The 22,823-nt window shown below is 47.5% G+C and overlaps 1 protein-coding gene across 1 annotated transcript in view; it reads right to left on the bottom strand.

Moving 5' to 3' along the window:
* Positions 1–21,374, bottom strand: part of TG (thyroglobulin) — a 244,557-nt gene extending 223,183 nt beyond the window's left edge. Inside the window, exons 1-10 of the mRNA XM_082433766.1 lie at positions 20,976–21,374; positions 19,866–19,974; positions 18,452–18,549; positions 17,112–17,315; positions 16,588–16,747; positions 10,721–10,827; positions 10,109–10,252; positions 9,733–9,918; positions 3,744–4,844; positions 2,516–3,103 (exon numbers count right to left, since the gene is read on the bottom strand). Of these exons, the coding sequence (XP_082289892.1) occupies positions 2,516–3,103; positions 3,744–4,844; positions 9,733–9,918; positions 10,109–10,252; positions 10,721–10,827; positions 16,588–16,747; positions 17,112–17,315; positions 18,452–18,549; positions 19,866–19,974; positions 20,976–21,066 (2,788 nt within the window). The 5' untranslated portion in view covers positions 21,067–21,374. The remainder of the gene's footprint in view (positions 1–2,515; positions 3,104–3,743; positions 4,845–9,732; positions 9,919–10,108; positions 10,253–10,720; positions 10,828–16,587; positions 16,748–17,111; positions 17,316–18,451; positions 18,550–19,865; positions 19,975–20,975) is intronic.
* Between the last annotated feature and the right edge of the window lie 1,449 nt (positions 21,375–22,823).

Here is a 22,823-nt window from a genome sequence, read left to right as displayed (position 1 = left end):
TGCATTTCTTTATTTATAAAGCATATGTATGTACCAGTATAATAATGTGCTGGGTACAGTTTTCTCAGCTGTTTCAGCTGTCAACAATTAATGGCAAAAACAAAAACAGAAATTTAAAAGGAAGAGATAAAATACTAAATATAAATGGAAGTTCTAATACTTTCTTCCCAGTGGATTATTCTATACACCCGGGTGGTCTACTCTACACAACCTCTCGTTACTCAATGAAAGAGATGGTATATTCTGAGGCCAGCTCCAACGTTTTGGTGAATAAGGTCTCAAAGTGAATAAGACTAGCTACTGAATTTACTAGGTGCTTTTGGTATCAGCAACTCAGGCCCCAAAAATTAGATCCAAAGAGGACCAAATTCAGTCTTAAATCATCTAAAATTATAGGAATGTCCCCATGTAGGAGACCTGACCATTGGTCCATAGAATCTCAAAAAATAAATGAGACTTCTTATATAACAGTCATGCTGACATCTGTGTGTTGACTTTGAAGGTCAGCCCATTGCTAGGACTTGACAGGTTAAAGGAGAATCCTAGTAGTGGGTCTCCAGGCTGTTCAAGATGCCCAGGGCATTACCGTTCTCATCACATATTCCTATCACCCAAAACCCACTTCTGCTAAAGCCTAAACTTTGGCTAATGTCAAAATAGTGACACTAATTCAAAAAGATACATGCACTCCAGTATTCATAGCAGCATTATTTACAATTGCCAAGATATGGAAGCCACCTAAGTGTCCATAAACAGATGAATGGATAAAGAAGACACCTAAGTGTCCATAAACAGATGAATGGATAAAGAAGATGTGGTGTATATATACACACACACACACACACATACAAACACACACACACACACACACACACACACACACACACACACACACAATGGAATACTACTCAGCCATAAAAAAAGAATAAAGTTTTGCCATTTGCAGCAACATGGAGGGATTTGGAGGGCATTATGCTAACTGAAATAAGTCAGACTGAGAAAGACAAATACTGTATGATATCACTTATATGTAGAATCTAAAAAATACAACAAGCTAGTGAATATAACAAAAAAAGAAGCAGACTCACAGATACAGAGAACAAACTAGTGGTTACCAGTGAGAGTGGAGGGGCAATATAGGGATGGGAGAGTGGGAGCTGCAAACTACTGAGTATAAGATAGGCTCAAGGATGAATTGTACAACATGCGGAATATAGCCAATATTCTGTAGTAACTGTAAATGGACCATAACCTTTAAAAACTGTATAAATTCTTTAAAATTTTTAAATAAAAAAATTAAAATTAAAAAAATAGTCTGATTAATTTTAAGAATAGCCAGAAAGGTCTGGACAATGTTGAACATTGCAAAGGATGAATTGAGAGAGTTTATTGGTCTTAAACAGCTATAATATTACCTGTAAAATTAGCAACTGCTGGTTAGTGAGATTCTGCTTTGGTAATACCAGTGTTGAATCTGTCTGGTTGCTCTTTCAAACTGATGGCATGGCTATTTGGTGGTAAGCATTTTAGTTTAAGACACAAAGTCAGCTTCCTTCTGTTTATGTCATACACCATAGCTTTGTTATAAGTCTTCTGCCACAAAGCTGAACTCACAGACCTCCTTCAGCAGCTCTTCAATTAGTCCTTGAATTAACCCCCCTCAAGTATTGATAAATAAAGGCACTTTGAAGACAGAAGCTCTTCCTGAGGTCCAGAGCACCTAGCAGTGTCCTTATAAGTAACAAAACCATCATAATATGTGCTGGTTAACCAAACGATGCACCTAACTTATGACAGATTACTAAAGCATTCGCCATACAGAGCAACAGCCAGGTCATATTCACTTTACAGCCTTCATTGGGCTAAGATAATGCTTTGCACATAGAAGACATCCAGTTAAAATTTGAGGCATTGATTTAAATAATCGATTATATGAAAATTTAAAAATGAATTACATTAACTTTGCCGATGCCTGACTGTGTAGATGTAGGGAAATCACTTCCCTTCTATGAGTCTCGGTGTTATGGACTGAATGTTCGGGTCCTCCCCAAAGGGATGTGCTAAAGCCCTAATCCCCAGTGGGATGGTGTTCGGAGGTGGGACCTCTGGGAGGTGATTAGTTTTAGGTGAGGTCGTGAGGGTGGGGCCCTCATGATGGGATTAGTGTCTTAAAAAATGAAGAGACCAAAGCTTTCTCTCTCTCTGCCATGTGAATACACAGCAAGAAGGTGGCCTTCTGCAAGCCAGGGAGACGGCTCTCACCAGGAACCGAGTCTGCCGGCACCTTGACCTTCCACCCTCCAAAATGGAGAGAAACAAATGTCTGTTGGTTAAGCCCCTCAGTCTGCTACTCTGTTATAGCCTCCTGAGCTGACCAATACACTCAGTTTTCTCAACCATATGTTGAAGGGATGTACCTGGCCTTCTCTAAACTCCATTCCAGCTTTGACAATACACTCCCACCAGACACCCTTTTTAAAAAACCACAAATTCAGGTCTTTGTGGTTTAACTCACATGCTGGGACCTTGCTGGGCTCGGTCCGGGTTCCCTCCAGCTTTTGACCAGCCTCATCCACACACCAGCAGCTCCGGAGGTCGAAGTGGGCCAGTGGAGTGCTAAAGTCTGAGTAGGACCCTGGGTATCGGCTGAGCTGGCCATTTAGGATCTGCCAGAAGAGGTAGGGCTCCAGAAGGATGTTCCCTCCGGGCTGGGTCAGGTTCCCTTCCAACACTGCCAGCGGGACATCTTGGACTGAAGAGTATCTTGCCAGCCCTGGGAAGATGTCTTGTTGGCCAGCCTCATACAGACTTTGAATAAAGAGATGGAAGCTTCTGGAAGCCACTTCTCTGTAGCTCCTGATCTTCATTAGCAGCTCTGCAGGGGTCAGCTCCTGGCCACCACTGTTCTGAGCTCGCCACTGTTCATACCACTCAAAGGCCTGCTCGGGGGGCCCGTCACATTGCACGCGTCTCCACTGCCCGCTGGCACCGCACTGCGGGATATAGATGCTGGAGAGGGTGGGCGGCATGCTGGGATTAGAGACCAGGGCCTGCACCGTCCCAAGGAAGGCGCGCTCAGCCTGTAACTGACAGGGTGTGGGGCCTGGGGAGGAACAAAGCACAGGTACGTCAGGCTAAGAAGCTTAATAAGCCCCGAAGACCGAGATGGAAGACCTTAACTGTCCAAACTCCAACTAACCCCTTATACAACCATAGAGACGCCATCAACCTTAAATTTGTAAATATCATCCAGAAAGAGAACATCCCCATCACTGAACCAACACGGTTGAGACCAGCTGTTGTCAGCACGGCAGACGCGTATGTGGCAGTTCCTTAAGGCCAAATAAATCTCCCTATTCACTCCTTAGAATGGTGAACACTATCAAGACTTTTCTGGACAATTTTTAAATCAGCCAGCATAATATTTAAAATGGATAAACAACAAGGACCTACTGTATAGCACAGGGAATTCTGCCCAATATGATGTAACAACCTAAATGGGAAAAGAATTTGAAAAAGAATAGATACATGTATATGTATAACTGAATCACTTTGCTGAACACCTGAAACTATCACAACATTGTTAATCAACGATACTCCCATATAAAATTAAAAGTTAAAAAAAAATCAGCCAGCGTATTTTGCCATAACAGAAGTTGGGGCTTTAGCTACGACTGTAATGCACTGTGTCAGGACCCCAGGGGAGAATCAGAGTCTGCAGATTGAATACCCAACAGACTTACATTGCTTGGGTTCTCCAAGTTCACTTCGAGTTCCGGGAATAGGCTGACCCTCGGCGTCCACACAGTAACACTCTGAGTTGAAGCACTGGACGGGGAGGAAGTGCCCCTCACTGGTACAAGAAGGGACAAACAGGCTGGACCCTGCAGGCTGGCTACCCAAGAGGCTTTGCATGCGCATCCTTTGCTTTTCACACTCTGTGGGGCACTTCGGTTGTCCACCTCTGACCCTGGAGCCAGCAAGTTCTTGGCCCCGGGCATCCACGCACCAGCACTCTCCAGCAAAGCACTGGACCTCCTTGTAGCTCCCTTCTGCAGTACATGATGGGACAAAAAGGCTGCCAGGTGTCCGCCCACAGCCCTGGGAGCTAAGCACCATTTCCATCACGTCACCTAAATCCTTTGCTTTGTCCTCTGGCACAGAAATAGCATGCTGCAAGAAGAGAAGGAATTCTGGAAGCTCCAGGAGGGAAGAAAGGAATTTCAGGGCATTTTGATTCTCTTGTAAGTTGATTTCAAAGCCAAAGCTGCCCACAACTGGCTTATTCATAGCAACACCCATCTTCAAGGCTTCAGGGGCTTCCGTGGCAGGATTTGAATTCAGTCCCACGGAGAAGGGCTTGGCCGGATCTGCTAGTGCCCGTCCATTTTGGAAGCCTGGGAGACCAAGTTGCTGGAAAAAGTGGCTGAAATTAAACGTACCTCTTGGGCCCAGGGCTCCAGACAAGTTAAACTGGACGACATTCTCCAAAAATCTCCCTCCAAAGAGGTTTTGCTGGAGTCGCTTTGGGTTGGTGGTGAACTGCAGGGCGAGACGGGCCAGCTCTCGGGAGGGAAGAATCCCTCTGATGGCTTCTTTGAGGAGACTTTCTAGGGCAGGAAACCGTGTATCATGCCCTTGTACCATTGGGTGGAGAATCCCAGAATCCACAAAGAGCTCCTTGATCGAGGAGGGGCAGGATGAGGCAAATCTGGTGACTCTCTGAGAGCCCGGTCCTTCCTCGGGAGCCAAGAACAAGTCGTGCCGGCTAAAGTAGCCCGAGGGCCCAAAGCGGAGTCTGGAAAAGGCCCGCCGCCTCTCAGAGGGACAGGACTGGTCTTCAGCTGCAGGAGAAATGCAAACAGAGATGCAAACAGAGAAATGGTTTTACTATCACCAGTAACCCTGACACAAGGCCTCAGATCTTTCTGGTAGTGAGATGAAAAAAGTCAGTCAAGGACCGAATTCATACCTCTTGCTTCTCTGTATCTTTTTATTAACATTTTTTTCCTTTCCCCCTGAGCAGAACCAGTGGCCTCCATCTTGGGGAGTAAGGACTCCAGTTGACTTGACTTTCTCTCCTAGATTTCATTAGAGGGTGACCTCCCCCTCAGGCTGGGCTCAGAGACACCAGCTCACTTTCTGGAACCCTGACCACACATTCACCACCATGAATGATGTCTCCCCACCAGGTGTCCTGCCTCGCCCAATATTCAAGTCCACCCGGAACCTCAGAATGTGGTCTCACTTGGAATGAGCATCTCTGCAGATGTCATTAGTTAAGATGAGGTCATACTGGATGAGGGTGGGCCCTAAATCCAATGACTGATGTCCTTAAAAAATGCCATGTTACAGAGGAGATACACGGGGAAGAAAAACACATGAAGATGGATGCAGAGACAAGAGTGATGCAGCTATAAGCCAATGAATGCCAATGATTGCCAGCAAACATCAGAAGCTAGGAAGGGGCAAGGAAGGAGTCTACTCTGGAGCCTTCCGAGGGAGCGCGGCCCTGCTGACACCTTGATTTCAGACTTTTGGCCTGCAGGACTGTGAGAGAATAAATGTCTGTTATTTTAAGCCACCCAGTTTGTGGTCATTTCTTACAGCCCCCCTAGGAAACTACTATACCAACAAATTCCTATTTGTTTTTAATGAAATGTTGTTTTCCAGTATCCTCCTACTGGAATGCTTAATGGCCTTTAATGCTTCATTACATGCTCTTCGTGTGGCTTCCAATTCCTCCTTGTGGGTCATTTCGTCTAGGCTAACTAGTTTGCAGTCTGTTTGAGGATAAGAACCATACTTTAAGTGCTATTGGTATTTCCCATAATTAGAAATATTTTCCTGTTTCAACATATTGATACAGTATTTAGGAGTTATGATATTTCCCATAACATAATACAATAATGCCCACTCAGCAAACACACTTAGCACATTCTCCCAGGCTTCTTGACCTTTCCTTGGAATTATTAATTAAATAGTATTAACTCAGTCAACTCAATACATGCGTAGTCAGGTCATTCTATCCGAATATCCTAAGTTGACTGTCATCCCATCTGAATATCCTAAGTTGACTGTCATCCCGTTCAGAGAAAAGATTTTAAATTCAAACTCCGATTGTCTCAGTCACATAGGTGGACGGGAGAAAGCTCCATTTTTCTCCATAAAACCGTAAACCTTAGAAGGCCTTTGCAACCCACCCACCCGCAACTTTTCCAAATAATTCTTTTCCCTCAGTTCACATGGGTGCCAAAAAGGAAGTCAGCCAATTTTCCTCTGTAACCAGGCAATAGAGAAAGAGCTGGAACTTGCGGTCAGAGAGAGTGAGAAAGACTGGCAACATCTGAACACACAACACATCCGTCCACGAGGCCGCAGCTTCCTCTAATGGATATTACAGCAAGGTACGGAAGAAATCAAGTTCACGGCTCGGCTTACTCTCTTTCCAAATTAAGAGCATATCCTGTCCATTCATTTGTTATGTAGAGTTACCAAGGCAAAAAAAAAAAAAAGAAAGAAAATTCAGATATTCGTTCCATGTGGCATTTGTTTCCATGGAAACAGGACTGATATACCAGAGGGAAAAAGTAAAAAAATATATAAGATCCATGCATTTGGAAGTACTTTTGGTTTTAACTTGGAAGAACGCAGTTCTTCATTTTCACCTGGAAATTGGAGGGCACAATATTCTCTGGGTTTTAACAGAACCAAAGTGTAATTGTAAAACTACCTTCAAGGCAGAGCTTCAGAATGTCCTTTTTCTACATCCTCACACTTAGCAGATAGAATGGTACCCAATACTGTGCCAAGAACTCAAAATGTTAAGTTGGAGAAATCAAATGGTTTACCGGGAAGTATTGAAAGAACATTAACACATGTCTATTTTGAACCTCTAAAAAGACTGTACTCCTCCTTCACTGGTCCAAATCTTGCCCAGGTCATCCAGCTCACCTAAATTGGAAGCCTGCAAGGGCTCCTGGATTCCTCCCCCTCCACCGCTAACACCTTTCAGGGTCTCACTGCAAGGTGGAACAGAGTCTTTTTTTTTTTAAGATTTTCTTTTTTTGATGTGGACCTTTTTTCACGTCTTTATTGAATTTGTTACAATATTGCTTCTGTTTTATGTTTTGGTTTTTTGGCCACGAGGCATGTGGGATCTTAGCTCCCCGACCAGGGATTGAACCCACACCCCCTGCATTGGAAGGCGAAGTCCTAACCAGTGGACCGCCAGGGAAGTCCCTGGAACGGAGTCTTACTGGGATGCCTGGTGACATGTCTCATGTCCACACCCTCTTCCACAGCCCGCTGCTTCTCCTTCAGTATTGCTTCCCATCCTGGGCTGAATAGTCTCCCCAGAACTCATGTCCTTCCTGGAACCTCAGATGTGATCTTCTTTCGAAACAGGGTCATTGTAGATGTAATGAGTTAAGATGGGGTCCTACTGGAGTAGGCTCTACTACTCTAGAGGGCTCTTAATTATAGGATTAAGTGGGCTCTTAATCCTATACAACTAGTGTCGTTACAAGAAGAGGAGACGAGACACAGAGGCAGACACACAGGGAGACAGCCATGTGACAACAGAGGCAGAGTGTGGAGTTATGCAGTCACGAGCCAAGGAACACCAAAGATTGTTGGCATAAAGAAGAATGAAACAATGCCATTTGCAGCAACATGGATGGACCTAGAGATTATCATACTGACTGAAGTAAGTCAGACAGAGAAAGACAAATATCATATGATATTGCTTATATGTGGAATCTAAAACAAGGGTACAAATGAACTTACCTACAAAACGGAAATAGAGTCACAGATGTAGAAAACAAACTTATGGTTACCAGGGGTAAGGGTGGGGAGGGATAAATTGGGAGATTGGGATTGACATATACACACTACTATATATAAAATAGATAACTAATAAGGACCTACTGTATAGCACAGGGAACTCTACTCAATAGTCTGTAATGGCCTATATGGGAAAAGAATCTAAGAAAGAGTGGATATATGTATATGTATAACTGATTCACTTTGCTGTACACCTGAAACTAACACAGCATTATAAATCAACTATACTCCAATAAAAATTTTTTAAAAATAAAATAAAACAATTACGTTTCTGTCTAAAAACACAAAGATTGCTGGCGCCTAACACAAGCCAGGAAGAGGCAAGGAAGGATTCTCCCCTGAAGCCTTGAGAGCGAGCACGGCCCTGCTGACACCTTGATTTTAGACTTCTAGCCTTTAGAGCTGTACAAGAATATATTTCTGTTGTTCTAAGCCACTCAGTTTGTGGTCATCTGTTAGAGCCACCCCAGGAAAGTAACATAGGCCCCTCATCTCTCTTCAGGACACTGCAATGACCTTCAAACGCCCCACTACCTGCAGCTTGATGCTCCTGTACAATCTGCCCTCCAAAATGCCTGGGCTGTCTTCCCTATACACAAACCCCACATGGCACTCTCCAGCTTAAAAACCCTCAACAGTTCCTCTGACCCTCCAGGATGAAGCCCCCAAGCCTTTGCTTTGCTATGAAAGACCTTACTACCCCTGCCTTTCAGAGTTCCCCACCCCAAACATACTCCAACATGTTTTTTCTCTATCCTTCTCGCGGATTCACTGTTCATTAGCTCACCAACGCCTATTACAGATCTTCCTCGACGGTGGTGGGGTGACATCCTGATAAACCCATCGTAAGCTGAAAATATCATGAAGTCGAAAACGCATTGAATACCCAACATTGTAGCTTAGCCTCGCCTACCTTAAATGTGCTCAGAACACTTACATTAGCGTACAGTTGGGTAAAATCATCTTAACACGAAGCCCATTTTATAATAAAGTGCTGAATATCTCATGTTAAGTATTTGTTTTTTTGGGCCTCACCACGACACTTGCAGGATCTTGGTTCCCCGACCAGGATTTGAACATGGGCCCTGGCAGTGAAAGTGCCAAGTCCTTACCACTAGACGGCCAGGGAATTCCCTCATGTAATTTATTGAATACTGTACTGAAAGGGAAAGACAGCATAGCTGTCTGGGTACCGAATGGTCATAAGTGTACGGGTTACAATCGAGTGGCTGATGGGGAGCTGCGGCTCGCTGCCACTGCCCAGCATCACGAGAAGGTTTCATACCGCATATCTCTAGGCCGGGAAATGATCGAGATTCAAAGCACTGTTTCTAATGAATGTGTATCATTTTCGCACCATTGTAAAGTCAAAAAATTGTAAGTCAAACCATCATAAGTCGGGACCCTTTCGTATTTGTGTCCTTATAATTTTGTTTCTCCTGCTCTTTGTAGAGAGAACGCCTCTCTTTATTTTCCTCCTTCAGGAAACATCTTTATTTTAGAAGACTCTCATTAAGCGTCACCTCTTCCATGAAGCCTTCCTGGATGTTCCCTTGCCATACATGCTGCGAGATAGGATTGACCCCGTTCTGCTCTGTGCTCCTTCAGCTATCAGCACACACTTCTCTCATGGCACGTGTACACTTAATTCTTCTTCTACTATTCTCTGAGCTCCCTGAGGAAGCAACCATGCCTGACGCGGGACTAGAAATGTATTGGAAATTAATGATGATAAATGGGTTTGCATCATGTTGAACCTGAAGGGCCCGTGGGGGCACCCTCAGGAGGCAATGGAATTAATGGGTTATGAAGAGGTCCGTCTGGAGAGACACTTAAAGTCACACGACCTGACGAGAACAAGAGAGGAGGCCTGGAGAGGACACCCACCACAGGACGGAGGCTCCCCTTGACGCCGCGTCCCCTGGATCTCCCGTCCCTGGGCGTCCACACACCAGCACGGCCCGTCCCTCTGGCACTGTACCGCCTGGTACTCCCCATCTGGGCGGCAGCTCGGAGCGCAGGGGTGACCGAAGCTGGTGGCTGTAAACCGCTCCACTTCACATTTCGTGGGGCCTATGAGAGATCCGCGTGGTAAAGGAAAGGACAGTTGGTGTGTTTACAGCACGCGTTCTGGACGCTGGTAAGATTGCTTCAATCCCCGCACCCACTTTGCTGGGACAGCCACGGAGACTGCAGCGACTTGAAACCCGAGTGGTTCTCTCCCAGCAGAAACACACACATCTGCCGTGGGCTTAGTACTCACATCGGAATCTGCCAGAGGTGACCAGCTGCACTGCTAGGAACCGTCTCTGCAGTATTCGGTACAGGGTGGTCTCAGTGAAGGTGGAAGCAAGGTCCAGGCCAGCAAAAACGGTGTCGTAAATCTCATCGAGTAGCAGCTCCAAACCTGAGCCAAGACAGCAAGCGTTTGGAGGGAGGGGTTCACTCAGACAGGAGGCCCTGACCTCGCCGTGCAAACAGATATGAAGAGGCCAGAGCCTCCACTGGCATCATTGTGCTTTGGGTCTGAACAGGGCTTTAATGGTTTTCAAAGTCAGGGCGGCTATGTACGGTTGCACAGTTTGTTCACAGCACAAGGGAGCACAGCTGAGAGAGTGAGAGATTGCAGTCCATCCCGGGCTCTACCTGCCAAGCTTGGAGCTGCGTCTGCGCAGGGGCGGGGTGGGGTGGGGGCCGGGCACCTCTTTCCAGTGTGTGCAAAGGCGCCGCGTGGACCAGCAGCAGCTGTGTTTACAGGGCCGCCCTTGAAAGTCTGCGAGGGCCACGCCCGCCTCCATATCCAGGGCAGCCCAGCCACTATTTCTGGTTTACAGGGAGTGACATTTAGGCTCTCGGGTCTGGCGAACGCGCTTACCTGTCTCAGCCAGTTCCCGCCCTTGGCTGTCCACGCAGTGACAATACCCAGACACCTCTGGAAACCTTCTGCGAAAGGAACTGAAGGTCACAAATGCATCTGGGAACCTAAGAGACAATGGGATTCACGATCACCATTTCATAAAAAGCAAGTCATCATGAGCTCTTCCTGTAGAAATAAATTAACGTGGCCTCATTTCATCTGGGGAAAAGAAATGTCTGCTTCTTTATTTCATGCCATTTGCTCCAGGCTTCCTGCAGTAAATGTATTTTTTTTTCCTAAATTGGTTGTCCTTGGCCAGAGCGAGGCTGGACCTGTGAAAATAAAGCTGTGCTTGGCTGTCATCTAGTAATTAGCGTTTTTCTCACTCGTGGCATTTGACCAATTTATGCCCAAGCGTGTGTCTCATAGGACCAGGCAGAAAACAGTTAATGAGCATTGCATTAACAAGTTCCTTTACTAGAATATAACCCTAGAGACTAAGGGCCAAGTGTGCTTTACAGACATATGGTACACATTGTAGATGATCTCATTTGGGGAGATCAGACGACTTCAGATCCCTTTACAACTTTTCAAGAGCTTGAAAAGAAGCCAAATTCCACGATAGGAAATTCTTATGTAGGCCATTTCCCAGCCCCATAGTTGAAAAAAACACCAAATCAATGTGACATCACTAACAAGGACTATACATCCCTTGCCATAAATTGAGGAAAAGGATGCCTAAATCCTGCCTGACCCGGCAATTGCTAAAGGGAGCTAATTGGCTGGACTCCCCATCCTGGAAGTAATATGAAGCCCAGGTGAGTGACGTAAAGCTGTATCAGGAGTTCTTCCCAAGTGCAATGACATAGCAACCAGAGAGGATTTGTTCATCTTTATGCAACATTGAGAGACTTATTTTATGCCCTATATAGCAAGTCTATGAAACCAAGTATAGTATGTTTCTACCTACATCTGGAAATATATCCCCAACCAATAAGTTAGCAGAAAAGCAGCTCTCTGCACAGATAGGTCTATTGCTGTGTAATATATTCTAGCAAAATGTTGAAAACAACCTTAATGTCCAAAGATATGAAAATTAAAAGTAAATTATAGTAAACCCCCTAAACGAATGCATGCATAATATTATGTAAAAAGGGTAGAATACAAAATGGCATGTACATACACTACAATTGCTCCTATGCAAATGAACCAGTATTGGAAGGGAATATATTTGCAGGAACTGCTCAGAGCCTGAACACAGGGTGCACGGGTATTAGTTAATTTGAATGGAAATGAATGCACAAAGCAAGACCTATGAACGCACTGTAGAATTATGGATTTTTTCCATGTTGTTGGTCTATGACTGTGTGTATGTGAGTTAAATTAAAAAGAATGTTACACTAAGTGAGTGGAATAAAAGAAACTAAAAACTCACTTGGCCCAGTTGCTCCCACTGACAGGAGGTATAGGACAGAAGTTCATTCATTGGAACCTGGGACAATTCAATTACAAAAGTGCTAATAATAGTAGCATAATCATTTCCATTTATTGAACACTAATTTGTAGAAGACAACCTGCAAAATGTTTAATATATGTTGACTCATTTAATTCATTTAACCCTCCTAAAAGGCAGGTGGTATTTTTTTCATGCCCATTTTAGAGGTTAAAAAAGTGAGGTATATTGGCCATGGGTCTTGAACCAGTGGTGGGAACGGGGTTTCAAATCCAGGGCTTTACCACCACGTGATCTCTGCTAATGGTGTTATGCAGTGTGTTTGGCTGTACCCTATTCCTGCCCCATATCCTGAGAGGCAGTCCTCTGTTTTGACACTCTTCTTTCTAGCCGGACACTGAGCTTTTCTTGGCATCTAATAGACAGTGATGGGTCACTCAGCTGGCCCGGAGTTCTGAAGCCCATTCCAGCATGAGGCACAGGAAGTTTAAATCACTCCAGTCCCACATTCCACCAATTCAACCCAGAGACCCACCTCAACCTTCAACTAATGGAAAAGGATGCTTTCTTTGGATTTTATCAGGATGATAATAAAAGAGTCCTCAAGAAGGAAAATTGTAGTGGAGGGGAAAATGATGGTGTTTCTGCTTTTATGTTCAGATTGTGGCCAACATAGAGTTAGAGAAATCACAAATGAGGCTCCGTGCAATACAAAATGTCAGCCCCTGCCAGGCATCCGCTCCTGCCCACCTGCAGTGTAGGATTCGTGCCCCTGGACCCGGGGAGCCAACACCCCCTACTCAGTCATATGCTCCAACCCTCTCCCAGACAGCCCCTCCAGACATCTCGCCATTGATGAAGACTAGCAGAGCCCTCCTCAAAGTCAAGCGCTGTGACTCCCACAATGCTTGGGGCACTGCAGACACTGCAGAGGGTCCTGTGAGGGTAACAGGTGATGAGTCATGAGGATGTCTCCACACACAGTCGCTCACACGTGCAGGTAACAAGGCCCCTTTACCACATGTTATGACGCATCTGCTCTTTCTCCCTGGATCACCTGTATAGCATGGGTTGCCAAGGCATTTGAAGAAGTGTGAATGAGCTCAGTCACTAAGGACAAGAGCTGATAAAGAAACCGGCTGACTGAATTTAATTTGGGTCACTAAAGCCTTGATAATGGCATCGGCTCTTAAGCCCTTTACTACAATCTGCTTAGCCAGAATACGCTTCCCTAGTTAGTGGTTAGGTAAGGGTGATGAGAAAGATGGGGGAAGGGTCAGAAGGACTAGCAAAGCTCACTCCATCATGTCACCCCATCATGACATGTATTTTTGGTCACCGGCCAAACAGGTGTAGTTAACAGCTGCCTTTTTCAAGAGGCAAAAGGACCTGCCTTAAATGGGCAAATGCTGTGGCCAAGTTCAAGTGTAAATCATCACCCAGTACATCAAGAACCCACAACAAACAGGTTGGCAAATGAGGCTTCCAGGCTCCCGGTGGCCCCATGGAAATAGGTCAACTGCCTTACGCCACTTCTCCATGTGAATTTCCCATAGAAATCGCCTCAGATTCAATATTCCAAAAGCAAATTTGTGACTTATCCTTTCCAGACTCTTCCTGTACCATCCATCCAGAAACCAGACCTTGGAGTCCTCCTTAACTTTTCCTCTCCCTCACCTCCCATGTCTGTTCCTTCACCAAGTTCTGTGGAGTCCACCAAGTCAACATTTGTCCAATCCCACTCCATCTCACCACGGTCCTCTCCATCACCTGCTCTGGTCCAAGTCGACAGCACCTCTCACCTGGACTAGTACGGCAGCCTCCGAACTTGTAGAGTCACCCCCAGGCACCCGTTCTGCTCTTCCCCGACCCCAGTCCATTCTTTTCAAAATCCAAGTCTGATGGTTAATAAGATATACCCAACTCCCACTCAGGCTTAAAATTCTTGATGCAGTATTGGGGACGTACTGAAACTAAAAAATTACTCCTTGTTTATCTGAAATTCAAATATCACTGGCCATCCGGTATTTTTTCAACTGGCAACCCTAGGTGTTACATCTAGACTCTCCATGTAGCCTCCATGGCTCCTGACACTTCGCCCCAGTGGAGTGACTGGGGCTGGCACTGCCCAGGTCTGCTTATCAGAAAATTCCTGAATATGGCTGGGCTTCCAGTAACCAGCCACCTGACCCTTCCCATGACCTTCTTAAATCAGAATTCGCTCAGAGACATGCTTGCTTACATGAAAGAAAGGCTCCCATTTCAAGGGTGAACTTTTTTTGTTCCGTAACAATAGACGCTTAGTCCTGAATGTTTGCCTTTAACTCGACTGCCCTCTGGTGGAAGCAGCTATGCATTGTGCCTCAAGCTGGCACCTGCAAGAAGTTCTTTTGATGACTGTAGGTCTACTGTATGCAAGGCTTTGTGCTCTGTGCTGTGGGGAACAGAGATGAACTGAGGTTTTGTGGGATGGTAAAAGGAGACAGACAGCTCTGGAACCCACCAATTGTGCTTCCTAGGCTAGGGTCCTTAACTTCTGTGCTTCAGATTCCCCACTGTGTGCCAGAGACCATCAATTCCAATTATTTTTGTAAATATGGAAGTAAATGAAAGGATCTCAAATTCCCTGTATATAGTGAACATCCAGTTGAACTTGAACTGAGCACACGTAGGTTTGCATCAATGAGCATCAGTAAATCAGGCTGTTTGGAGATTCCTATGTGCACACGGGCAGGCCTTGTGGGGCGGGGAGGGGAATGTAACCTACATTTGCTGAATGTAACCTACATTTGCTGAAGCTGGTGATCTGTAAGGAATCTGTAAGGATTCCTTACAGATGCATAATAATTTACAATTTTCGCAGTGGTTTTATAGACAAGGGCTCAGCATATCTTCACCATGACCTAACGAGCCAGTGTTGTCCTTACAGATGAGGACACTGAGGCTCAGAGAAGTAAGTGACCAGGTCACTTTGCCAGCAGTGACAGAGTCAGAATGAGGGTCACAGGGCGAATGCTATGGGGCCAGGCGGGTAACGCAAACAGATGGAGCAGGAGGTGTGTGGCAGCAGGACACGGAGAGACCCAGAACAGCGGGGGGTGCGCGCTCAGTCCAAAGAGAACCAGCTTCTTGGTGCCATGCGACAATGCATGTAGCCCTCACCCTTGTTCTTCAGAATCAGGAATTCAGAATTTTGTGTATTACGTGGAACATATAAAATTGCTGATGTTCAACTATTTTTACCTACACAAACGGAAATTTCACAGGATTCTACTTAAAATCCCCCAGTTTTTAAAACACTATGCAGCTCAAAAGAGACTTATCTCTGGGACAGTTCTTGGTCACAGGCTTTTATCTGTGACCCTTCTCTCTCATAGGGAAAGAAACTTGTTGTTTTGAAAGCCAGCCACATAAAGGTTCAGGTTCTCCAAGAGAATTCCTATCAGTATTCACAGACTAATATTCTTATTTATTTTCACTCAGAATGTTTCAATTATATCTGAAGTCTCTGCGAGCCCTTTACAGTAATAAAGTAGACATCTTGAATAACCAGCAGCTATCCAGTTATTTGGGCCAAGATCTATGATGCATCTCCCTTTTTATATTTGCTATTTAAATCTTTAAACTCGTTGATAGGTGCAAACATACATGCAATTTATAAAAATGCATAAAAACGGTCCACGTTTTTTATGGAGCCATCTTTTCTCCTTTTCTGCTGGTTCCCTTCTCCACAGCAACCTGACCCTCAAGGCGGCTGTGATAACCATAGAGTATGTGCTTATTCATATTTTTCTCTGCGCTCACCTAATCCTATACGGACGCAAGCATGATCACATGATATGAACATAATATATAATCATATATGCACATGAAGGGACCTGTCTGCTTGTTGGTTTTCTAAAAATTAAATCCTCTTATATTATCTGTACCTTGTGTATCATATTAATGTGCTGCAGAATCCTCTCCAAATCAACTGGAATAGTTGATTTGCATTTTTTTTAAGGGCTGCAGAAATATTTATGGCAGGTGCACATTTATCCAGCCATCCACCTTGGGTTGTCAGTCACTTTGTTCCCAGTTTTGGGCTACAATAAAAAACAATGCAGTAGACATCCTAGTACATACATCTTCCCATTCTGGTGTTTTTATCTCCATAGGCTGGCTGGGCCAGAGGGTTCACCTATTTTTAATCTGAATGGCTGTTGCCAGCCTGCTTTGTGGGGAATGCTGTAGCCCTTCAGATGTCCGTCACAGCAAACGAGCGCGAGGCCTCGCTCCGTTCCCACGGGCTGCGTGTCTCACACACACACACACACACACACACACGTGTGCACGCACCCCAGCGTACAGTCCCAAAGTGAGCAGGAGCTTTGGCAGGAGATGGGCAGGGATGGCCCGTGATGAGCACACTCAGGGGCCCGGCAGCCCTTACCTGCTGTAGCTGTGGACCAGGTCAAAGATCATCATGTCCGTCGTGTTGACGAACTTGCACTGCACAGACATGAAGGCTCCGTCTGGAGAACACTGGGGCGGGGACTTGTCCCCCACCCCGTGGAGGAGACGGCGGTTTCTTATCTCACAGCTTCCTGGACCTAAACATTTCCAAGAAAACAATTTTTAATTCTTCCATACAAGGAGGTGTGTACGCTTCTGCAGTCTAGGTGCATGGGTTCATACTACACTCGTGACAGCATCCCAAACAGGGACTAAGGCCTGGGACAGGAGATGCTCCTCGAAATCCTACTTACGCTTCTAATGATCAGCCGGTGAATACTGCTGTCCACCACATGGAACTATCAGAAGGGATAAAACCTTCCTAAAATCCCTTCCTTCTCTGTGCTGAGGGCCAGGTCCTCTGCCTTTTCTCGGAGAGCCCTGACCCCATTTTGGTTCCGATATGGGAGGCCGCACACAGCCTCCGCCTCCTCATGGGGTGCTGGTGCCAGTGGGACTTACATCGTGTCGGCCTCCCCTGCTGGCGGGTCCCGTACACCTCCATCCCTTCCGGGTCCACGCACCAGCACTGCTCCCGTCGCAGGTCGCACTGCACGGGCTCGTAATCCCCCGAATCCTGACACTGAGGGAGGTAGGATGTGGCCGTGCTGTTGATGTAGCTGCTCAGCAAGATCTGCTGCTTCTGCAGCTGGCAGAACGACAGACCTGTGGCAGCAAAGAGCGGCGTCAGAGCAGGACAGCAGTGGCAACGTAGGGGTCGTAGCCCAGGAGGACCACGCTCCCTCCCCGGAGACGGGAAGGCAGGGCGGTCCTTCCCACAGCCCATGGGTGCTCGATGAGCTGGCGACAGCCTCAGGACCAGCGTTCCAACTGCCCAACTCTATATCCCAGGATTTCTTCTGACATCCTGCGGACCGAGCTTGGAAGGGCAGATTTCATCGTGTCCCATGGGTCGCCGGGACACCCCACAGCCCTGGCGCTGCAGAGGTGCAGTGTGAATGGAGTACAGGCTGGCTGTTGACAGCTTGTCTGAATTCAACTTTCCCTGCACACTTGCTGTGTGACCTTGGGGAAGTCCGTCACCTCTCTGTGCCCCACTCACATTATCTATAGAATTAAAATACAACTGCCTTCTTCAGGTGCATGAGGACTAGTGACATTAGTGATTACTGCTCCTATTGAATACCTACTGTGGGCCGGGTGTCTTATGTGCATTTTAAATCCTCTCAACCATCACAGTTGATCCTATAGCAGATACTATATTCGTGTTACAGACAAGGAACAAGGACTCAGTGACAGCATGGGACCCAGCAGCAATGCTGGCCCCCAAAACCAGTGCCCAAAACAGAGCTTTGCTCCATTAAAGGATAAGTGGTTCCAGGCTCAGTTTCACAATTTTAAGATGACCAGTGTAAACTGACCTTTGTTTTAGGCTGAACTGTGACATGCTTTAAATGGGGACTGGGCTTTGACTACTCATCATAACAATTATTTTAACAGGAAAGTTTTCACCTCAGTCTCAAATTTTAGAAACACCCCAGGTGAAAGAACTCTTCCTGTGCACGTGGCCGCTTTCTGGTTTCTGAGACCTTTGATGTCTGTTCCCTGTTGCTTCCTTAGCACCAGGCACCGAGCCTGGCACATGGGGGAATTCAGAGGCGATTAGCTAAACAAATGACTTGATTGTCCCCTTGATTTTCACAGCAGTCCTGTAGGAGATAGGGTCTAATTCAAAGGGGAAGATCCAGCAGCCCATGGGGAGACTCACCCTTGACACACCCAAGCCTAGTGCTCTATCCAGGATGTGAGTTGTCCCCAGCGGGTCCCCCCTGCCAACTTACAGGCCGCAGGCCGCCCAGGCTGCCGGCTGCCGGGCACTTCCCTGCCGTCGGCGTCCACACACCAGCAGGAGCCGCCTTCCTTCCCGCACTGGACAGTCCTGAGGGCAGGAGACACAGTCAGGTACCTTTCCTCTTCCTTTCCATCCCTCCAAGCTTTAATTCACTTAAACTAGGAAGAGATTGGTGTGGAGCAGGGCAGGTGACTAGAGAAAGGGAAAGCGCTGAGCCCTGTGACAGCCCCGCACATTCATTCTCCACCCGGCCAGTCTGCCAGCCCCGTAGCAAAGGCCACCCTGGTGTCCACGCTCCTGCCCCATGGAGGCTGCAGGGGGTAAAGGTGCTCCTTACGTGGACCAGGAGCGGGCAGACAGTGGCCTGGGTTACGGTTACTCAGGAAGCGCTCCGTGGGTCTCCCAGGGGCAGTGATGGCTAAACTGAGGTGGAGGGGCAAACAGGTGTTATACCAGGGGCCTAAGAAGGTAAAAGGTGTTCCAGGTAAAGAGAACATCGTATACAAAAGCTTCTGAGGAGGGGCAGGGCTGGCTTGAACCTGCACTTGGCCAGGAAAGAGATACGGGGACAGCTATAGATTGATTAAGTAAAGCGGCAAAGGTGAACCATCCTCCTAACTCCTCGGCTCCAGAATTCCCAGAGCTCCAAGCAGGGACTGGCCTTTGCGCTGGCCTTTGCACTCTCGAGAGTGGGTAAGAGCTTTGTCAGGAGCACAAAGCAAGCGTGTGAATAAAATGGAGGTGGGGTGGGGGGTGACGGATGTCTCAGCGATGTTTCCCAGAACACAGTCCTAGAGACGGAGTTCCCCTTGTTGAAACGTGGCTGGAACAGCGTGGGGAAAGTGAAACACATGCAAAGGGTTCCTCTGTGTTATCACTCCACTCTGCCGGCAGAGAGTCCGGGCCCCGAGTTCATGTTAGGGCAGCCAAAAACCCCTTTCCGAGAGGAGCCCAGTGGGGAGACAGCGTCATGCCGCCCAGAGAGCCGAACTCGGCACAGCCTGGAGGCAGCCACTGACCTGAAAGTCCAGAGGCCCCTGCTTCCCTCCACCTCTGACTCATCAAGAGGATGCAGGGAGGAGAAGAGGCGCCAAAGCATCAATCATTTGATCTCCCCACCCCTGCGCCCCTTGTTAATTAGGGTCAAAGCTTTGGCAGGAAAGGAGGGGACATCTTTGGTTCTGGTTGCAATGAAGCATGGGTTGGGGCGCTCTGGGTCAGATGACTCAGTGTTGATTAATCTGAGGATCTGAGCGGCAGGCACCCTCCAGGTGACAGTAGCCACATCTCACGTTCAAGGAGGAGAGTAGAGGGAGGGCGGGAAGGGTGGACAGGGGACAGGAATGAGATGTGCTTTAAGGCCTCCAAGGCCCCTGAGTCCACATGGCTGGAGTAGGCCTTACTGGAAGCTGCCATCCTCAGCGCACTGGGGAACGTAGTCTGCTCCCTTCAGAAAGGCCCCCTCCCTCTGCTGCTCACACGGACGGAGAGGCTGGGCGTCCACCTGGTACTCTGCACAAAGGAAGTGACTCATCAGAGAGGAGTTGCTGGTCTGGATTCCAGTAAGAGAGACAGGCTCCCTAAAGGCACAGATGCTCTTCTGGGTTTTATTTCTAGCACCATCATCAAGTATGTTCTAACTTGCAATTTTGCAGCTACTCACACTTTTCCAACTATGACATTAGCTCCCGTAATCCCCTGGGAGGCATTATCTCCACCTTACCCATGTGGCCCTAAGACTCGGGCAGGGAATGTCGTCTGTTCAAGATCATACAGCTGGCAAGAGAAGGATTCAAAATGAACCCTTGGATTGCACGTTCCCCCAGGGAGCAGCTGGGTCAGGTCAGAACACCATAAAGGAGGTGCTCTTGAATTTCTCAAGGCACTCCCTGCAGACAGAGCACCTTCCTGGTCCCGCATGGGAATACAGATTAATAACTCCCATGTGTCTTATTTTCCATGGAGAATGCGTGTAACATGCAGGAGCTTATGCAGAAATCACAGTCACAGATGCTTACTTTCCCAGCGAGGAAGCAAGCTGAGACTTATCCAAAGTCACAGGTTAAGCGGCTGAGCCGCAGCTAGAATTTAGGTCTATTTCATGCCACGGGGAGATCTGTGTTTTTCACTACCTGCTGACTATTTCTCAAATACCCCACACGGATAACCTAGTACTTGAGATCTCTAAGAGAATAAAAAAAAAACAACGGCAATGCCAAAATTTGCTAACAGGGTGGGGTGGGGAGAACTAGAATCCAACTAGGAAGATCTGGTTTCCCAACTCCTCTCCACAGATCACTGACCCCGTGACCTCGGACCATCCAGTTTCCCTCTCAAGACCCTCTGTCTCTTCATCTGAAAAGGGAAGATCAAGTAACTGACCTCGGGACACTGTGAGGATTAAATGAGATCACAGAGGGTCCAAGGCCCTGGGGCAAATCCTGGCTCACAAGGGGCTGGCCTGAGAGCTCCCTCCTGACCCTACGCTCCATGGCCTCAGGCTCACAACTCACCAAAGCTGTTGGCTGACACCAAGCAGGCTGAGCCCAGCAGACTGAAGACTGCCAGGGCCAGGGCCATTTTCCTGGGCCCTTCCAGGGACATAGAGGTAGAAGCCGCTGCCGCCTAGGGCTCTGGCCAGGGAGCCTTTATAGAGCTGATGGGGGCGCCCCCAGGCCACCCGCCAGCGGCGCTCAGTGAAGCAGCGCCGCCCTGTTTTCTCTGCTGGCCACGAGGAGCTCCTCCGCCTGCGTCTGCTCCCTCTGAGGACACTCATGTGGCCAGTGGGGCATGAGAATCTTGTGCAGCTGTCGGGGAGGAGAACTGGGGGGCATGGCTTCAAAATTCACCTTCAGGGGTAAAGGCCAAAGCTCTGCGGCTTTCTGGGCAAGGAGCTCAGGCCCACCACGAAGGAAACGCAATCCCACCTCCCTTCTCCCTCATCCTTTCCTCCTTCCTTCCTCCCTTCCCCCTCCTTCCTTCCTCCCTCCCTCCCTTCCTTCTTTCCTTCCAACAGTGTTTCTTTAGAGCCCAAAAGTGTAGCAGACACTATTGTAGGCAATGAGGATATGGCAGAGGACAAAACAGGCAGAACCATTAATACAGACTGTACGAATTCTAGTGAGAGAAGCCCCCCCCCCCCACACACACACACATTCATATTCATATTTATCCTCCTTTCCCTTCTGTCCCAGGACTTCGGATGTCGCCAACCAAAAAAGAGCAGGAACCGTGTCTTCCACACGAAGCCTGCACATCAGTGTGTTTTCTCCATTTGCTTCTCCACCTGAAGGGGCAAGGGATGGAGGCTCACTCCACAGGTGTTCAGAAGGAAGCACCTGGCCGTGGGGTCAGGGAGATAACTAACAACGAGACTTAGATTTCAGGCAAAGGTGATTTGAGAAGATGTGCTGGCATTTACTGGAAAATTAGAACTCCCCCTGTGTGGCCCCTTGCTACTCCCATTACACGGGCTAGTTCTACACATGCTATGGAGACCCTATAACAATATAATAAGCAGAGCCCTCTGCAGCCCCTGCCATCTCTCCAGGTCCAGGTGTTCTAAAGCAGACAAGTTTTCTAAAACATTGAAACCACGGTTAGAGGTCTACCAGAAACCCCGCTCACCATGCTTCCTACCACCCCCAACATGCATGCACGGACCTTGCACAGGTGAGCCTGTGTGCTGAGTCATTCTCGCTGGTCTGGCCTCTGGGAAGCAACAGAGTGGAGTCAATGAGGGTGAAAGCGTGTAGCCAGTGGGCCAGAGCCACATGGGCTTCCTTCAGAGTCAGCATGACGCGAACCTGGAAGGAGAGGTGCTTCTCTCCACCCAAGCGATGGAGCGGTAAGCTTGGAGAGAACCACACCAAGACGCTGCCTCCTCACCATGAAAACCCCTTTCTCATGATGACTCAGCTCCTTGTCACTGCTCTCACCTGATTCCCCCCCTGAGCTGGGAGGACGTACAAGCTTTTGTGGTAACTCTGAATGGCAGTGCCCTGGTCTGGCCTCCCCCAGTCTGCTCTTGCTTGGCTCAGGCCTCAATCAGTCCGGCATCACTGGCCCTGTCACCTCTCCCTCCCTCCTCGATCCTAATACAATCACATAGTCTTCTCGTTCATCTCCTTCATTCTTGAAGACTAGGGTGCTAGGTATAATAAGCACCTACTGGAGATTTGGGGGAAATGGAGAATAACTGGAATCCAGAGGAGGAAATTGCTTCAAAACAAACATCAGATGCCACTCTTCTGGCCCACCACAGAGAACTGCTTACCAGCCATCTCTCCTAGAACTCTGCTTGCTGCCATGTTGCTGGGTCCCCTACCACTGCCTTGAACAGCTACTCTCATCTCCCACAT

This window comes from Balaenoptera physalus (assembly GCF_965194825.1).
Source record: "Balaenoptera physalus genome assembly, chromosome: 17".
NCBI lineage: Eukaryota > Metazoa > Chordata > Mammalia > Artiodactyla > Balaenopteridae > Balaenoptera > Balaenoptera physalus.
This window is presented reverse-complemented; position numbering and strand designations above follow the sequence as displayed.